The 19,877-nt window shown below is 40.8% G+C and overlaps 1 protein-coding gene across 2 annotated transcripts in view; it reads right to left on the reverse strand.

Moving 5' to 3' along the window:
• Nucleotides 1-8,073: 8,073 nt before the first annotated feature.
• ccdc171 (coiled-coil domain containing 171) overlaps nt 8,074-19,877 on the reverse strand; it is a 218,560-nt gene continuing 206,756 nt past the window's right edge. The window contains exon 25 of one of the 2 annotated variants that reach the window (XM_080188307.1): nt 8,074-13,432. In XM_080188307.1, coding sequence (XP_080044433.1) covers nt 13,178-13,432 — 255 coding nt within the window. In that variant the 3' untranslated portion in view covers nt 8,074-13,177. The remainder of the gene's footprint in view (nt 13,433-19,877) is intronic. The other variant, XM_080188306.1, reaches the window with a different exon arrangement.

The raw sequence follows: 19,877 nt of genomic DNA on the forward strand, positions 1-19,877 counted from the left end.
GTGAAAATCTCCTAGTCGCCAGTGTTCAGGCACACTGAGGGAGAATTTAGCATGGCCAATGTACCCTAACCAGCACGTCTTTCGGACTGTGGGAGGAAACCAGAGCACCTGGAGCAAACCCACACAGACACGGGGAGAATGTGCAAACTCCACACAGACAGTCACCTAAGCCGTGAATCAAACTTGGGTCCCTGATGCTGTGAGGCAGCAGTACTAACCACCCCTAACTTTAAGCTACACTTCAAACTTATCTAGATCGGGTGAAGCTGTTCTCTTACTTGCTTCTTGCCAACAGACTGGGGCTCAATTGAAATTTGAACAGAACATGTGTGAGGAATTGAATGGTCTCCTCCTGTATGTGATATCATGCTCACTGAATGTGTGAGCTATTCATGACTTCCAACACGGATGACATTCAGTATATCATTGTCTTTTATTTAAAAATGGAAACTAATAAGGTTGTTTAGATGGCTGCCAATGGCCAGGAAACTTTTATAATTTCTGCACAGGCTCCCACAAGTCTCTGGAAAGTTTCTCAGTAAATGACCTTGGGCAGGAGTCCCCGTTGAACAGACATTCCTGGACAAAACCTAACAGTAAAACTTATTCCTGTTATTGTTGGTGAAGTCACTCGAGACTCAAAATATACAGGCCAGAAATTTACTGCAACACCCAGCTCGGAATCGGAGTGGGCGTGCCTTGCAGAGTGGAATTCTCCGTTGGCCCTGGGTGGGATTTTACGAGCCTCGCCCACGCGAGTTTACTCCGAGTTTCAATGCACCTGGCAGGCAGACTCAGTGGGGGAACTCAGTTGAACGTATCTCTGAGGAGAGAGTTTCTGTACTGTTCCCTGGCACTGCCACCTGGTAAAGCTGGGACAGAGCCAGAGGGCAGTTACTAGATGGAAACAGGGAGCTTGCGGAGTGGTGTTACATTCGGACAATGTTCTACTTTTACTTCTGTGTACAAGGGAGGCCTTGAAAAATGGCATCCAATCTTTAAAGAACAGAGTTGCTGGTAGGGGAGACTCGATCAGAGCCCAACCCACCAGCGTGATGTCATGGGACCCATCGCTTACCATTCTTTTCTACATAGTCAGTAATATGATGGAGTAAGCCATCAGTGGAACTAACAGCCTTATTGCTGCTTTCCCCACCCTCTGTGACATGGAAAAATTCTGCCCATGTCTTTTCCTGTTATGGATGAACTTCAGCTGTTTTTTCTTTGTGGACTCATCAGTTTCCCTCTGGTTTATAGCAATGAGACTTCCTGCTGACATATAACGTAATTTGGGCATTGTGAAATTTTGTGGTCTCATTGTCATTCACACCCAGTGTGAAAGGGAGAGTAAAATCCCAGCCTGGAACAGCCATACCTTCTAAAGTTTGGAGAAGGTCACAGTTTACAGGTCTCCCAGATGTTCTTTTTCAAAGTCCACTCGTGCAGAAACTTAACCCACTGATAAGGAGACTGTAAGTGACTCATTTGATGTCCTGCTGAACATCCTCTCTTTAAGGGAATCCTGTAATAATTATGACATAACGCACTAACTGTTGAAACCAACCAGCCTACACTTTCAGAGCAAAAACTGCCATCTTCAATCAGCTGGCAATGACTGTTTCTTTTTAGAATAATAAAACTTATGGATTAAGAAGTGTTCTGTGGCTTTTAATTGGTAGAAGTGTACTGTCTTCTTGAACTGTATCTTTTTCAAGCCTGTGTGTGATTGATGTAGTTTTAGACTTCCAGGGTGAAGGCGTGATTAAATAATCCTCTTTATCTAAGCCTACGAAAGCTTGCTGCTGATTATTCAAAATTAGCCACACACTCAGGGGTTGAGAAACACACACAAGCAGAAGGTTTACGGGCAGTAGGAAAGGGGAGAAGGTTTCAGTTTCTCTCTCATTTCTGTCTGTAACACTGGGCATAAATATTCATAGCAGTGGATCATGATAAGAAGGTGAGACAGAGATAAAGTATGATGGAACAAAAACATAACACAGGTCCCTTGGGCTGAATGGTCTCTTTCTGCACCGTGAATTCTATATACTCTTACCTGAAGATGCTTCTATAGTTGCTTTCGACCAGAACACAACCTGTGATGGCCCCCACTGCTTTGCTGGCAGGTTGTTGCAGACAGTACTGAACAGCTTGATAAAAATGGATGAAACATGACAGGGCAGGTCAGCAGTAACACAAAATAACATGTAATTCAATTTTGAAACCTGACTAATGTAAGATACCTGGATAATTTTCCACATGTCACCAGTACTGTGAAATGTGTTCTATCAGAGAACCATTCACATGTTGCGAAGTGAGACTTCACTGATCCAAGACTAAATGGCACTTCATACTTCCCCTATTCCACCGCTAAAAATATTTTTTGTTAGTCATTTATTCGATGTGACATTTTCAGACTGATGGTTTCTAAATATGAATCCCTTTCTCGTGTCGACATTTCGGATTCCTGGTCATACAACGAAGCTTTGAAAATGTCTAAAATATTTTGATTTGTTTTTTTTTAACTAATCAGCAGCTGAGGGTTTTAATTTCTTTTATATACAGTTTATCAATGATCAAATTCCGTTTTTAACAATCTCACTCGAGTCAAAGGATAGTTTTCAGAAACCACGTAAGAATCAGTTTTTTATTCTGCACCCTTCCAATTCAAATTACTGAACCAATTTTCAAAGGTCTTCTTTATTAATGTGCACTCTCTCAAATCAATATGAATGTACAATAAGATGTTGGTATCATAACCTAAGCTCTTAATAATTTAACTACAATGTGCTCGACCACAAACACATTTATGAAACCAAGGCTTTTTTCCCTCTCTCCCTAAATTACATTCTCATGTCTGTGTTTCAGTGAGACCTGAGTGTACATTCTGAATGAAATACAAGACAGCAAAGTGCCATGCTAGAATGGGTAATTTGGTACATTGACAAAAATTGGAATGTATAGAAACTGCTGACATTGAGAAAAATGAGGGCTGATAATGCTGGCTTAGTGATTTATTGTGACCAAATTAGTGGCACCATCCTGTGGAACTAAGCATGAAGCATGACCTTAACGCTATCTCAGTGACAAAGAGGAAACAGGATAAAAATTTCTATTGATCTGCTGATGGGTGCAAGCTGCAGAGTACGAAAGCAATGACTTCACTGAAGTTAGGTGATGAAAGAAGCACAGTAAGTGAATTGCCTTTGTGTTTTTTTAAAAAAAACTCCAAGGTCCAAAGAAAGCTTTGTTCCATTTTGTGAAGATTAGAAAGTTTTACAAGTATCTGAAAGATTCTAGTTCAAGCCCTGTATGTACTATCCCTGAATCTTTACTGGCAACACCAGGACCACATACATTGATACAGAGATTGCTGGAGACAAAATTTCAGTCTTTCAACAAGATTTTCCCATTTCGATGACTGCCTGTGACACTCACCCAGCTTTTGCTAGTTCAGTTGTTCCAAATTAAAATGCTACGTTTAAATGATGCTAATTAATTCCTTATGCTAGATGTGGAGAAAGAGAAGCAGAATTCATAACACCAATATTCCAGTAGTACTGTTTGCATTAGTGCAGAGAGAGAACTGCTGATAACTTTCAAGACTTTGGCATCAAGTGGAAGACCCAGGATAATACAGTTTTGCACAATGATGTCTTCACTTTACAAACAAGTTAAAGTGGTTTGCCTCTTCGAAAATGATATCAATCTCAGTCTAACAAACAAGTTCAGAAAGTCATTAAAAATGTAAAAACATTAGAAATAGGAGCAAAAGTAGGCCATTTGGCCCATCAAACCATCTTCATCATTCAATAAAATCATGAATGATCTGTTTGTGACTTTTAACTCCACTTTTCTTCTCAGAGAGAAGATCATCCTTCTCATCTCCATCTTAAATGGAAGGTCCCTTATTCAGAAACTGTGTCCCCTAATGTTAGATATTCCTAGCAGGAAAATCTTCCTCCCAGCATTGATCTTGTTTAGTCCCCTTAAAATTGGATATGGTTCAAGATGAAGATACAACAGGAAGTAGTCTTTGTGTCAATTAATTTTTTCTGCAGTGAGTTTCCAATCCAGGTGCTCAATGGGTGAGCTACAGCCCCACTGAGGGGGAAAGAATATTGGCAATTCACCTGTGCAATAGTGGCATAGTCTCGGTGTGAAGACTGTGGATCCAGTTAAAAGACAAGAAGATCATAAAATCCTACTGTGCAGAAGGAGGCCATTTGGCCCGTCGAGTCTGCATTGACCAAAATCCCATCCAGGCCCTATTCCCATAATCCCATGCATTTACCCTAGCTAGTCCCCCTGACACCAAGGGGCAATCTATCATGGTCAATCAACCTAACCCGCACATCTTTGCAGAGTGGGAGGAAAATGGAGCACCCGGAGGAAACCCACGCAGGGATGGGGAGAATGTGCAAACTCCACACAGACGGTGACCCGAGCCAGGAATTGAACTCAGGTCCCTGGTGCTGTGCGGCAACAGTGGAAGATGCATATCATAAAGAGAGAAACAGTAGAATTTAATGGTCCCCCTCTAGCCCCCAAAGTTAGTTTGGAAATGGAGGTCTTTTAATTGGGCGGGAGGGTGCCAGATGGGGATCCCACTGCCCTTCTGCCTCTGCCCAAATATTTCTGGGGTGGAGGATATGACTAACCTTCCTGCTCCAGCGTATATTCATATTCACATAAGGTGCTCTTCCCACAGCCACTGATATTCAGTCATCAGACAGGAAGCCAGAAAAGCCTATGCTGGTGTGTTTGCTTTGCAGACTCCTTGCGTTTGGGTTATCTCATTAAAATGTACTCAGGACCTGACCAAGGGATTAGCATCGGGGATGGAAAGGGGGGTACCAGGGGAGGAGGTTGCTGTAAGCCATTCCCTGCCCTTGTTACCAATCTCCCTCCCTCTGCGATCCTACCTCATGATCCACATCCCATCCTTCTCATCCAGGGCCTGGGGTCCCTTGGCAATCCCACGCCTCTCCCTGGGTGCATTACCTGTAGCTGCTGCAACGGACATCTGCTGGTTGGCAGCTCTGCCTTCAGGAGCCTCAATCTTAGGGAAGGTTAGCCTCTGTCCAAAAAGGAGGCAACACGGGACTCTCACCTGGTTTCCAGTCAGCTGACAATATCCCCATTCCCGTGTCAAATAGCAGCTATAGAATCACGGAATAGTTACTGCACAGGGGACCATTTAGCCTGTCATATCCTTGCTGTCAATTCTGTAAGAACTACTCAGCTTGTCCTACTCCCTGGCCTTTCACCAGCAGCTCTGCAAATCTTTCCTCTTCAGATCATCATTCAATTCCCTTTTGAAAGCCATAATTGAATCTGCTCTCACCGCACACTCAGGCAGTACATTCCAGATCTTAACCACTCACTGAATAAAAAAAGTTTTCAACATGTCACCGTTGTTTCTTTTGTCAGTGACCTTCAATCAGTTCTCAGGGGGTGAACCGATGGCACTGTGATTAGCACTGCTGCCTCATAGCGCCAGGGAGCTGGGTTTGATTCCCGGCTTGGGTCACTGTCTGTGCAGAGTTCTCTCCATGGCTGCATGCGTTTCCTCTGGGTGCTCCAGTTTCCTCCCACAATCTGAGAAATGTGTTGGTTAGGTTCATTGACCCTGCTAAATTCTCCCTCAGTGTAACCATACGGGCGGCAGAGTGTGGCAACTAGGAGATTTTCACAGTGACTTCATTGCAGTGTTAATGTAAGCTTACTTGTGACACTAATAAATAAATTAAAAATCTCTGCCAAAGGGTACAGTTTCTCTCTATCTACTTTGTTCAAATGCCTCATCATTTTAAAGACTTCTATTCAAATCTTCGCTAAACCTTCCTTTCTCCTGGGAGAGCAGTCCCATCTTCTCCAATCTATCCTTGTAACCAAAGTTCCTTACACCTGGAAACATTCTAGTGAATCTACACCCTGTCTAGAGCCTTCATATCCTTGCTCATGTACAGCCCAGAATTGGAAGCAATACTCCAACTGAGCCTGAGCCAGTGTCTTATAAAGGTTCATTGTAATGTCCATTTTTTCTGTACTCTGTGCCTCTATCTATAAATCCCATGATACGGAATACCTGATCAAGCATTTTCTCAACCTGTGCTGACACCTTCAATGATTTGTGCACACACACTGCAGGTCTCTGTGTTCTTACACCCCATTCCACTTTGGCAGAAGTAATAGTAGGAGGGATTACTATTTAAAGGGCGAAAAGCTGCAGCATGCTACGGTGCAGAGGGACCTGGGGGTCCTTGTGCATGAGTCGCAAAAACCCAGTTTGCAGGTGCAGCAGGTGATCAAGAAGACGAATGGGATGCTGGCCTTTATAGCGAGGGGGATTGAAAATAAAAGCAGGGAGGTCTTGCTGCAACTGTACAGGGCACAGGTGGGGCTGCAGCTGGAGTACTGTGTGCAGTTTTGGTCGCCGCACTTGCGCAAGGATATTTTGGCCTTGGAGGGAGTGCAGAGGAGGTTCACTAGGCTGATACCAGAGATGAGGGGGTTGGACTGTGAAGAGAGACTACATAGACTGGGTCTGTACTCGTTGGAGTTTAGAAGGATGAGGGGGGATCTTATAGAGACATATAAGATAATGAAAGGGATGGATAGGGTAGAGGTAGAGAGATTCTTCCCACTTAGAAAGGATAGCAGGACAAGAGGGCACAGCCTCAAGATAAGGGGGGTCAGCTTAGATTGGAGTTGAGGAGGAACTTCTTCACTCAAAGGGTGGTGAATCTCTGGAATTCTCTGCCCTTTGAAGTGGTGGAGGCTGCCTCGCTAAATATATTTAAGTCACGGGTAGATAGGTTTTTGACAGACAAGGGAATTAAGGGTTATGGGGAGAGAGCGGGAAAGTGGAACTGAGCCACTTCAGATCAGCCATGATCTTATTGAATGGCGGGGCAGGCTCGAAGGGCTAGGTGGCATACTCCTGCTCCTATTTCTTATGTTCTTATTTGGAATTGTACCCTTTATCTAGTGACTTCCCATGTTTTTCCTAACTTTCCACTTCTCTGCATTAAATTTCTTCTGCCACGTTTGCCTATTACACCTAACCTATACCTGTTGAAGTCTATCATCCCCTCCTCACAGTTTACAATACTTCCAGATTTTGAAATCGTGCTCTGAACATTCAAGTCATTCATTATTAACCCTAACGCATTACTCATTAATATAGATCAATAAAAGCAGGGGTCCTAATATTGACTCATGACAATTCCACAACATACCTTCCTCCAGTCCAGAAAACAACTGTTCACCACTATTGTGATTGGCTTCATTAATTTCTTATCCACTGTCACTGTCTCTTTTGTTCGTGGGCTAAATTGTTATCTGACGCCTATCGAAGCCCATGTACTCCATGACATCAAATGGATACTCTGATCAACTTTGTCCATTCTTAAGTTAGTTAAATATGATTTGCCCATAACAAATCCATTTCCTTAATCTACATTTGTCCAAGTGACTGTTGATTTTGCCATGGATTATCATTTCTAGAAGCTTTCCCACCGTTGAGGTGAAACTGGCTAGCCTGTAGTTGCTGGGGCTATCCTTACATCCTTTTTTGAACATGAGAATAACACTCGCAATTCTCCAGTCCTCTGGCACCACCTAGTATTTGAGGATTGAAAGATTGCAGCCAGTAACTCTGCAGTTGCTAACCTCTATATTCGTGGGTGCATCTCATCCAGTCCTGGAGATTTATCAATTTTAAATTCACCCTTTCTAATCCCTCCTCTTAATCAATTTTTAGCCAATCCCCTGTCTCAACTACCTTCTCCCTCATTATGAAGATGCAGGTAAAGGTTCGGGAATAGATTTGCCTTTTTGACTTTCCTTACATCAGAATGATGAATAGCAAATTTCAAAAAGATGGCAATGGAGATGGAAGTGTTTACGTTTAAACTAATTTTCTACCAGTTTATTAGCATAACCTCTGGTTGATGTTCTGAAGGGCTTAATAAGCAGTCAAGTGGTAGGGCAGGAAGATTGTGTATAACTCAAAATTAAAGGAATTTGGACAATGAACAGAGAGTATAAAAAAGATGGAAACTATCAGAATAATCAAATATTTAATAATCAAGGTCAATAATTTAGATTCCATACAAATATAGACATCATTTTAGATTTCAATCTGTACACACTGATGCTCCAACACACTAATAAAACCACAGCTCCACCTATTAGACCACCTTAAATCTGTAGCCTCAATAATGTACTGTACATGACAGGGAAAAAAAACATAATCTCAGCTCATCACTGACAATATGGCGGGATTTGTTAGTAAGCCTGTGTATTAATATATAATGTGTCACAGATATAAAACAACCTTAAACCAACTGTGATGTTCTTTTACCCCAAAGCCTTAAATTAGCATTTTCCAATCACTGTAGCAACGACATGCTAACATTTTATTTTTTGTACAAAGTTTCATTGATCTTACATTTAATATGCTAATTTCAGCAAGAGTTTTAAACTGGATAGAGTCTTGGTTTAATATTAACCAGCCAACTTGCCAATGGGTTGTCCTTTCTGAACTTACAGATCAGAGCAGAAGGTGAATACTTGACAACGAATTCCTAAAATTTCTATCCCTTTTAATACACGTCGGCTGAAAAATCTGCAAGGGAAGCATACCTTGGCTAAAGCACCGATTGTACATCGATTGAAGCCATTACTGACCCCACCAAATTTAAGAGCTTGGGGAGAGGTCCCCTGACTCGTGTCACACTACATCAACTTCGCCAAACTGCCCCTGTGAAGGGCAGCTGATGGGTTGTGCTTTGACTTCCCTGCAGATTCGAACCTGCAACTTTCTGCTTCTGTTGTCTGACCACCTCTTAGTCACATCTTCTTTCAGCCTTCGGAGAGTTTGCTGATAGGTTAAGGTGTCTTCTAGTACTTTCTGGAAACATTCTAAACATTCACTTTTTCATTGTGACACTCCCCTTAAATTTGATTTGTTCACAATTGTCTCCTAACAGCCTGATGAATTTCTATCTGAAGTTCAGGATAACTTTGCGAATAAAAAGGCTGGAAAATGGAGTGTTATTTGCACAAGAGCTGCAGGAAGGTCTTAAAACAATGCAGACCAATTTAAAACTAGTTTCCACTTGAAGACAGAATTGCTGCCACAAATTTCCTGCTGAAATATGAATTTGATCATGACTAAACTGCCTTGATACCCCACTCAAAATGACAGGTTGGGTTGAGATGGTAATGTGGCAGTACCACTGTGGTCCATTTTGGATTCATTTGTTGAATAATACTGGTACTCAAGAATGTGTAAAAATGACAACTCTGCACAGTTATCAGCACCAGAAAACCAAGCTGGAAAGCTACAACCTGAACCTAGGCAAATGGTAGAGTTATCACAGCTTCAGATCAATAAAACCTCCATTACATTGAAAAGATGCATGCTACTGTCTGTATAAAAATTCGTTTACACAAATAAAACACACTTAACCGTTTTACATTTTAACCATTAGTGATGATAGCAAAGAAAAATACAATTACATATTTACAAAGGAGAGCAACTAAAGCAATCACTGACATAAAAAGTGAGGTTATGTGCCAACCTCAAATCAGAGGCACCTTAAGGAGAATTTTTAGTTTTCAATACAGTTAGAAATTCAGAAATACATATAACTGAATATTAATAGTCATTGATTTAGGTGATAACACTTACATTTTGTTACTTTCCACTTTCTAGAATTGAATATTGAACTGAAATGTAAACCTAAAGTAATTGTGCATTGGCACACTTGTTAATTTACCATTTGTGGTTCAATTTCAGATTTGCTTTCTGTTTTTCCCAAATTTGATTTATTATTGTCACATGTATTACCATACAGTGAAAAGTATTGTTTCTTGCGTGCTGTAGACAAAGCATATCCTTCATCGAGAAGAAAAGGAGAGAGTGCAGAGTGTGGTGTTACAGTCATAGCTAGGGTGTAGAGAAAGATCAACTTAATGCAAGGCAAGTCCGTTCTAAAGTCTGACAGCAACAGAAAGGAGCTGTTCTTGAGTTGGTATGTGACCTCAGACTTTTGTATCTTTTTCCTGAAAGAAGAAGGTGGAAGAGAGAATGTCTGGGGTGCGTGGGGGGTCCTTAATTGTGCTGCCTGCTTTGCCGAGGCAACGGGAAGTGTAGACAGAGTCAACGGATGGGAGGCTGGTTTGCGTAATGGACTGGGCTACATTCACAACGTTTTTTTAGCTCCTTGTGGTCTTGGGCAGAGCAGGAGCCCATACCAAGCTGTGATACAACCAGAAAGAATGCTTTCTATGGTGCATCTGTAAAAATTGTTGAGAGTCATAGCTGACATGCCAAATTTTCTTAGTCTTCTGAGAAAGAAATTGTGCCAGCACTTTGTATGTCTCTGCTGGCTTCTAAACTCCATTCCTGAGGTTTCGGTGTACACTGCTCGGTTACTTAGCCACATCATCAGAATCAAGTGAGGGGGCTCTCAGACTGATTTGCTGTTCATCAATCTAGAGTGAAGGAATGGGGCTTTTCTTGCTAGCAGGAAGGTGAAAAACCATAGAATCCCTACAGTGCAGAAGGTGGCCAATCAGCCCATCGTGTTAGCACTGACTCTCCAAGAGATTGCCTTACCTAGGCCCATCCCTGCCTCAGCCCTTTCCGCATAATCCCTCATGGTAAAAGATGTTTAGATATTCTCCAGCCATCCAGCAGCCCTGGTAAACATGATGTGGGAAACACCACTCATTTAGAATGGAATTATAGAATCCCTACAATGCAGAAGGAGGCCATTCGGCCCATCAAGTCTGCACTGACTCTCTGACAGAGCATCGTATACAGGCTCAGTCCCTGCCCTATCCCCATAACTTCACATATTTACCTCACTAATCCCCCTGAACTGCACACCTTGGGACAGCAAGGGGCAATTTAGCACGGCCAATCCACCCAACCTGCACATCTTTGGACTCCTACCAATTAATGATGCTCTTGTGGTCCTAATTTCATAAATCACTTAAATATATATCTGAAACTTTTCATTCTATTTACCATCCCATTTTGTAGCACGTGTCCCTAGCTTGAGTTGTATGGAGATTGGCATCAAAATATTCAGAGATTACTGCAGGTGGCCGCTAAAACTGAGCAGTTGTTTGAACTGTAATCTTATTGAAAAACTGTTCACTTTGACTGCTCCCCTTGTGAAAAATTGTGTCCAAACTCTGTTGTCACCATTTCTGTGAATTGAAAAGGGCAATAAAGAGACAATGGAAATATATTTCGCAACAGGAAAGGCAGTTAGGAATGTAAAACTACTTTCTTGTTGAATATTCTTAATGTACAGCTGCTGCTGCTATGATGATTGTATGTTTTTTAGTTGCAGAGTGAAACATCTTGTGTGAAATACTTCCCACGTTTCAATAACTTAATAAGGAATTTTGCATTGTTCCAGGCAATGAGCAGAAATTTATAGAAAAATGGTCTTTCTGAAACCAAAATCTAATTTAAATTTGATACCTTCCCTTGACTGAAAATCAGCACAATATTCCCAACTGCTTAAAGAGTTTGTAAACAATTTTAGAAAAATCTTACAAATTACTCCTTGAAGTCAATGAAATAATTCTTGCATCTAAGGGGTTAAAAACTGTAACCAATAGCAAATAATTCACTGGGATCAAATACTGATGACTGACTGAAAATCAGTTCATAAATTGCAGGCACCTAAAAACTTGTCAAAGATGTTGCTGGAACCCGCCTTGTGGTTAGCACTCAGCTCCTTCCTGCCTGACCTATTATTTGATATTTGACCAGTTGGTTGTGAGACACTTGCTCTTTCCAGCTGAAATGTCACAGGGGCTTCATGTCAACTCCCTGACATATTGGCCTGACGTGAGCCTTTTACTTGTGTGCTACAAAGCAGAAAATGCAGGGCAACAGCTATGGTTCCGATACGGCACCATTTTCTCTGCGGGTGGGGGCGGACTGGATTAGGGGTTAATCAACCATGAGATTCCAAGATGAAATTACATTCTTGTTTTTATTTTTGTCATCTCGATTTAATCTACCCACATTCTCGTTTGCTCCCATCTCTACCTTCATATTCCAACACATTTCCCTTCAGATAAGGAACAGGGATGAGGTGGAAATGAGGAGGTATACGCTATCACTTTAATAAAAAAGGAATGGGAATCTGTTACGTGCTTGCTACGAGGCAGGGTGAACCCAATTGCACTGTTATAAAAACTTCACATCTGGCACTGAAGTGCCTAAATTCAGCATCAGCGTTCTGCAGTGCCAGTCAGCATCTGGTTTGTGACTCGGAGGGTCAGTGTGATTAGCTTAACTGCAATGTTTCCAGGCTACTTCTGGCAGCTTTTCTCTGCCACGAAGGCCAAAGTAGCAATTACTTCAAAAAGTCTTTGAGAACATATTAAATGGATTAGTTGCAATCGTGACACTCATTCAGGAACTGACCTTGCACAGTACATAAACATGTCATCCCCATTTCTCTCAGTACAGTTGTTTCACCTTTTCTTATCAGACAATAACTGATAAGAGGATGAGGTTGAGAGCCTTCGGGGACCAGATCCAACAGTTAACTCAGTACGTTCAACTGAGCAATGCTATCATCATGTAGTTCGGTGAGAGGCAATCTGACCTTCTCACATTGACCAGGAGTGACATTATTGTGCAGAGAAGAACCAGTCACATCATTTCTGCTCTGCACAACCTGTTTAAAGTTTGCAACTAAATGCTTGTCTTCAGTTCAGTTGACAAGAGAGAAGAGGGGGCTCAGTGAACCATGGCAGGGCTGCCATGAAATGACAGGAATCATTGGTATACATTTCAAATAGCTTTAGCGATCCTATTAAAGTGCTGCATCCCACTTTAAAACAGACATGTATAAAAAATCTTTGATAGATAGAGACTAAAATGGCTTATTGATTTTAAGCCTATGCAAAATTACTTAAATGTGTCACTCTTTTGCACTTAAAGTATAACTATTCAATAAAAATGAAGATCAAACATAAATAAGTAACAGATGATCTGTTTAACCAAAACACACTCAAAAGAGATTTTCAACTGAAGATCACAACTCAAATACAAGGTTTTTTATAATTGCCCTCATTTCAAGAGAAGTGATGTTTACTTAATACAGCCAACTGCAAAATAAAATAGACTTTACAAAGGTAATCTAAATGTTCTACGGAAGCCATTATGTTCTGGTCTCAAGGATCCAGTGGATGAACTAACGCGGAGAGAGTGGGATGAGGAGTGGGAACGCGGCCTGCTGTTCCCTGGAGTGTCTCTCAGGAAGCTGTATGAGGTATCCACTTCTGGCTGTAAGGGTGCAAAGTCCTGGCTGCCTGTCTTCTCGTGTGGTAAGACTATTTGAGACTGGCTTGGATATGGTTGATCTAAATGGGTCCCAATGGACTGCAGGAAGAGGAGAATTGGGGGGTTGTGGGGGGAGGGGGAAGGTGGTTAGAGGGTGGAGAAGAGGAGAAAACACACAAAAAATTAAATAATAATTGAATTCAGTAGCACAATTCAATACAATGAGAATGAATCTAAAAGCTTGCTGTCTGCTATGTAAATCTATCTTTCCCACTGCAGAAATTGAGAACAATACTGGCATATAAAGGTAAAATGACAAATCTAGTAAACAGGGAATTGATAGGAAATTTGATTTGATTTATTATTGTCACATATATTAACATACAGTGAAAAGTATTGTTTCTTGCGTGCTATACAGACAAAACATTCCATTCATAGAGAAGGAAAGGAGGGAGTGCAGAATGTTACAGTCTGGATGTATAGGATGTAGAGAAAGATCAACTTAATGCAAGGTAGGTCCATTCTAAAGTCTGACAGCAGCAGGGATGAAGCTGTTCTTGAGTTGGTTGGTATGTAACGTCAGACTTTTGCATCTTTTTCCCAAAGAAAGAAAGTGGAAGAGAGAATGTCTGGGGTGCGTGGGGTCCTTAATTATGCTGGCTGCTTTGCCGAGGCAGCAGGAAGTGTAGACAGCGTCAGCGGATGGGAGGCTGGTTTGTGTTATGGATTGGGCTACATTCACGACCCTTTTGTAGTTCCTTGTGGTCTTGGGTAGAGTAGAAACCATACCATGCTGTGATACAACCAGAAAGAATGCCCTCTATGATACATCTGTAAAAGTTGGTGAGAGTCATAGCTGACGTGTCAAATTTCCTTAGTCTTTTGAGAAAGTAGAGGCATTGGTGGGCTTTCTTAACTATAGTGTCAGCATGCGGAGACGAGGACAGGTCGTTGGTGATCTGGACACCTAAAAACTTGAAGATCTCAACCCTTCCAAGCAGAGCAAATTTCTAGAATGCTAAATAAGCTAATAACCCCTTATGATAAACACTACAATTTTCCAACACAAGTGGCGGAGTGCTACCGCTACTGGATTGGCGATCCAGAGACTAATGTTCTGGGTACATGGGTTCAAGTCCTGCAAAAGCAGTTGGTGGAAATGGAGTCTGTTCTGACCAGGTGAGAAGGGATGAATGCTACTCCACCAGGAAGGTTTTAAGTTTATTTTTCACAAAAATATGCCTTTTTCAAATCAGACTGTATTTAACTATTTAAGATGTGAGCGATCAGGAAACAAAGAGCAAATTTAGTAATCACTAAACCAGAGAAAAGTAATAAATGCGATATCATGCATTCAGCCCTCCTCAAGTAATTCAGACCCCCTCCTCACACAGGCATGCACGCATTTCATCAGCCTTTGAAAGGAGGCTGGGTTATTTTGAAGTCCAAATGATATGACTCGACACTGCAGCCGCAATAGCGGAGATTTCCACAGGGAAGCTGTCTGCCAGTATCCCTTGAGTAAATCTCTCTCTGTTATGCAGACTGTATTGCCTACCCTATCTATGCAGTCTCCCACATACGGAATTGGGTAGGAGACAGCTCTGGTCACTGCATTAACCTCGCAGTAGTCAATGCAGAGCCTTGTGGAGCTATTCATCTTGTGCATGACCAGAACTGGGGAACTCGTTACTGTTGCAAGGCTCCATTTATGGGTGCTCCAACCTTCCCTCATCTACATCATGTGGAGCTAAGGAGATGCCACTTGATTTATCTCTGCAGATATTTTTAAATGCAGTGAGCAACCGCATCACATCTCCTCGCCGTTGTGCATTTAGGTAGGTGAATATGGTGCCCAATTTTGCTTGAATTTCTGTGTTTGCGAGCCAATCCCCACAGCTCCATAATATTTCACCCACATCTCCCTCTACCTCATCCTCATCATTCCTCTCACTGTGGTTTTTTATGGTATTGAGCATCAATTAGATAATTTAGCTCCCCAGGCTTCTTTGCTACTCTGTACCGGTCTTTTAGGGGTTCATCCAATATTAGCAGGAGCACAAGCACATAGTCTCCTGGCTGAGAAGCTCAGATCCTGGCATTTGTATCTCTCTGTCAAAGCTCTTTGGGAAATTCTCCAGTGTTCTGAGCCACATCACAGGATCTTGTAAGATACTCACAAAACACTTATGTAGTCTAACATGGGTTTTTAAAATTTTATTAATGTCACAGGTAAGTTTACATTAACACTGCAATGAAATCACTGTGAAAATCCCCGAATTGCTACACGCCGGCACCTGCTCAGGTACACTGAGGGAGAATTTAATATGGCTAATGCACCCTAACCAGCCCGTCTTTCAGACTGTGGGAGGAGACCCATGTAGACACAGGAGAACATGTAGACTCCATGCAGACAGAGACCTGAGCCAGGAATTGAACCTGGGTCCCTGGTGCTGTGAGACTGCAGTGCTAACCACTGTGCCACCCCTCCTCCTGTCTGAGCTGGTACTGCTTCTCTCACCAGGACTGCCTTCAATGGACACAGTGGGATTTTTCTTTCTCAGCTTGAGCCATTTTGATTTAAACTCCCTTTGCTATTCCCTTTCCTGGAATTCTCTCTCCACTTTCTCTTTTAGCCTCCCTCTCTTTCTCCCGTTCCTCCAATTCCAGTTCCAATTTCTGCTGATTCAATCTTTATTTGCCTACTGCTAATTTGTCTGTTTCAGTTCCCTCAATTTCCACCTCTAAATGTTTCACTACCTGTGTAAAATTTCTGCTTTTCTGCCTCTCCAGGGAAAGTCTACACCTAAGTATCTAATTTTAATTCTTCCAAGGACACTGACCATAACTTCTTACTAGCTAGGGCACACAGACATTAATTCCAGTGGGTTCAATTCCAGCCTTGGGTGACTGTGTGGATTTCCTCCGCGTGCTTCGGTTTCTTCCCACATTCCAAAGATGTGCAGGTTAGGTGGTTTGGCCATGATTAAAATGCCCCTTGGCATCCCAAAACATAATCAGCAGGATTAGTGGGGTAAATAGGTGGGGCAGGGGTTTGGGGATAGAGCGGGGGAGTGGATGTAGACTTGTTGGGCCGAATGACCTTATTCTGCTCTGCAGGGATTCTAGGATCTTACCCTGTTCAATGAAAGCATTGATATTGAATGTGGACATTTTAGCACTTAGACCCAAGAAAACTTTTTGCTGTTTTTAAATTGTTTTTGAAAGAACAATTTTGTTTTCCCCATTCCAATCTTTTATCAGTCTGTGGGAACAATTCCGGGCAGGGTGTTAGGTATGAATTTCTTTGCAATCCTCTCATTACACCACCCTAACTGCAATATAAACAATGCCAAATTTCCACCAAAGTTATGCTGGTGCAGCAGGAAAATCTCTGAGCAAATGCACCATCCTATCCAATCAAAGGATTGGATAGGGTGGACAGTGAGAGCCTTTTTCCTCGGATGGTGACGGCTAACACGAGGGGACATAGCTTTAAATTAAGGGGTGGTAATTATAGGGCGGATGTCAGAGGTAGGTTCTTTACTCAGAGGATAGTAAGGTCGTGGAATGCCCTGCCTCCAGCAGTTGTGGACTCGCCACCTTTAGGGGCATTCAAATGGTCAGTGGATAGGCATATGGATAACATTGGAATAGTTTAGGTTAGAGGGTCATTAGATTGGTTCCACTGGTCGGCGCAACATCGAGGGCCGAAGGGCCTGTACTGCGCTGTTATGTTCTATGCACTGCAGTTTCAGGTTGTCCTTCATATTATTAAAGGTGTCTTTTTAAATAACACTTTGAATGGATACCTAAACCAGGTTTGTTCTGGGTTTTGCCAGTGAATGAAACAGCACCATTAGCAACAGTTAAAATAAAAATACTGGGCCTTAACCTGTATTGAACCATTTAAAAATGGATATAGAATTCCTGTATGCGAAAAATGAACCTTCCCACAACAGGAGACATCAAGGTAAAATGCTGGGAGGCATAATTCAGGGTAAAAAAGGAATGTTTCTCCATCTGTGGGAAGCATATATCCAAGGAGCATAATTTCTATTAACTTTGCAGGGAGGCATTCAGTACACATTACTGTTTCACAGCAAATTTGTGTTCAGACCACTGCGTCTGGGCAGACTGCCTTCAGTGTAATTGAAAATATTTTAATACAAGATTAATAAATAAAAAGGGTTTTAATTATATTTTCAGTATCATCTCTTTACATCTGTAAAATTATACCAAAGCCTCTTTACAAAGTTTGTTTCTCCTTACCAAAAGAATTATCTCCATTCCATTTGTAGGAGTTCAATACTTATTAGATTACAAAAATATTCCCTGGTCCTTTTCCAAGTCCTACAATTTGGTCTCTACAGAAACATTTTCTGTGGGCTCTGGAAAAATAAGTTCCACGACTTTTCTCCCACTACCCGAAATGAAAGATGGTAAGCCGAACAAAGGAAGTACAAACTTCAGAACATTGTCAAAGCTCCATATGTTGCAGCAGATATGCCTCACTATACATTTTTAGCTCTTTTGGCACGATTTCTTATTCTGACAAGATAGATGAGCTTGAAGTTGACATTATTATGTGTACTGAAAATCTGCCAGATTTGAACTAGAGAAAAAAAAGTTTTTCATGTAAATATGAGAGCAAATAATTCAAAAAATAAGTCACTTCTACACATACCTTATTTTCTTTTAGGCTCGTTTCTTGAATTGATTTAAATGGGACAACCATTCTAAATAATTCATTTCCCCACACTCTGGCACTAAAGTTAAAAAGTTCTTCAAAACTTCACTTTGCTTTCTTGAACATGTTCTCGAATGTTTTTTTTTATTAAACATTCTTTTTCACATCAAGAAAGAGAGGAGAAATTGGACCACTCACCATCACTGAAAAGGCATTCTTTGCATTAGTAAAAGGGTTGATTATATGCACATCCTAGCTCAAGTTAACTATTGTCAATTGTATTTTAATTGTCTTTTGAGACAGTTTTGCCCAGGTGCCTTCTGTTTAAAAGCACATTATTCCATACAATAATGAAATGCATGTTTTGTACATTTGTAGTAGACTGTATGAGCCTTCAGGACTGTATTACAAGTCAGACTTATCTATTCACTTCACCATGATAAATCCACACAGATGTTTAAAGCTAAATCATTTGATGATTCAGCCCAGCAGAATTCTTTATAATCATATATGCAACGTGATCCTTTCTGCCCCTCTGGGATTGTGACATGCTAAGTGGAGAGGCCATAACGATTTCTACAGACTGTACTGTCTACAATTGCTGGCAGTAATTATTCAGAGCAGCCATTCCTTCTTTCCACAAGCATTTCCACTGTCAGACACAACAATGTTACAGAATACCAGTTAACAATTCCCATCATGTCAGAGTGAGCAAGAGATGATTAAGATTTCATTTTAAACTTTATCAGCTACTAATTGCTGAACCTGATTTTTCACTAGGAACAAGATTGAAAACAAGTTTAAACTCCTTTGCACAGTTGACATGAACCAGAACCGTTGATTTAGTCTCCCTGCTTCTGAACATTTTCGCCATTTCTTGCATTGTAAGAAGTTAAAATAAAACTAGAGAGGTACAACTTGCAAAGTTCAAATAAAATTACAAGCTAACTAGGTGGAATTTACCTTGAAATGGTAAACATCCATACAAGGTTTCAAATCCTAAAATCTTGAACTTTTTATTTACTTCTTTTCTATAATTACTGATATACTTATGAGATACTTATCAGTCATTTTCAATATTTATATTGTCTGCTGCTCCTACACCCTTTTCACCAGAATTGGTGTAAAAATAGTTTATCTGTATAATTCGCTAAACTGGGCAGCTCTGGCTATGGGTTTAAAAGTCAATGATTACAAGTTTTGATGTAGAATGATAAAACATCCCAAATTACTAATAAGCAATTAAAAAAAGGCTATATATTTTAAAATTTTATGTTATAGCCACCTGTAATTTGTAATATTTAAACTATGTGAATTTCTTGAGATTGGCCTGTTTTATAGTTTTGATTTTAATCATAAATTGTGTTGTTATCTGACTAATTGCCACATCAACTTTGTGCTACATCACAGCAAAAAATTCTGTTACTCCAATTAGTCTAAATCAAAGTATTATGTCATTAAGCAACATTCTCATGTCAACTGATTATTGATACTACATGATATTCTGCTGACACAAATTAAAAACAATCCTTTAAAATCAAAAATACAACTGAGCTTTGCAACACTTTTAACAGTAATTATTTTAGGAGTGGATCACAAAAATGCAATTGTACAAAACATGAAAAAATATAGAATACTTTGTCTTTCATGCACTAATGTATTATAATTTGTCAATCTGATCATAGATTCAATAACAAAACCTGATATTTGCAAAAACTCCTGAGGTCACTTTTATAAAGCTTCTTCAAACGAATTTTTTTTCAGTTAATAAATAAATGATTTTAAGCTTTGACAAGAACTGACCTCGACTGACTATACAAATACTGTGACTACAAGAGCAGGTCAGAGGCTAGG

Source organism: Carcharhinus amblyrhynchos, chromosome 5, assembly GCF_965287045.1.
Source record: "Carcharhinus amblyrhynchos chromosome 5, sCarAmb.v2.hapA, whole genome shotgun sequence".
Classification (NCBI taxonomy): Eukaryota; Metazoa; Chordata; class Chondrichthyes; order Carcharhiniformes; family Carcharhinidae; genus Carcharhinus; species Carcharhinus amblyrhynchos.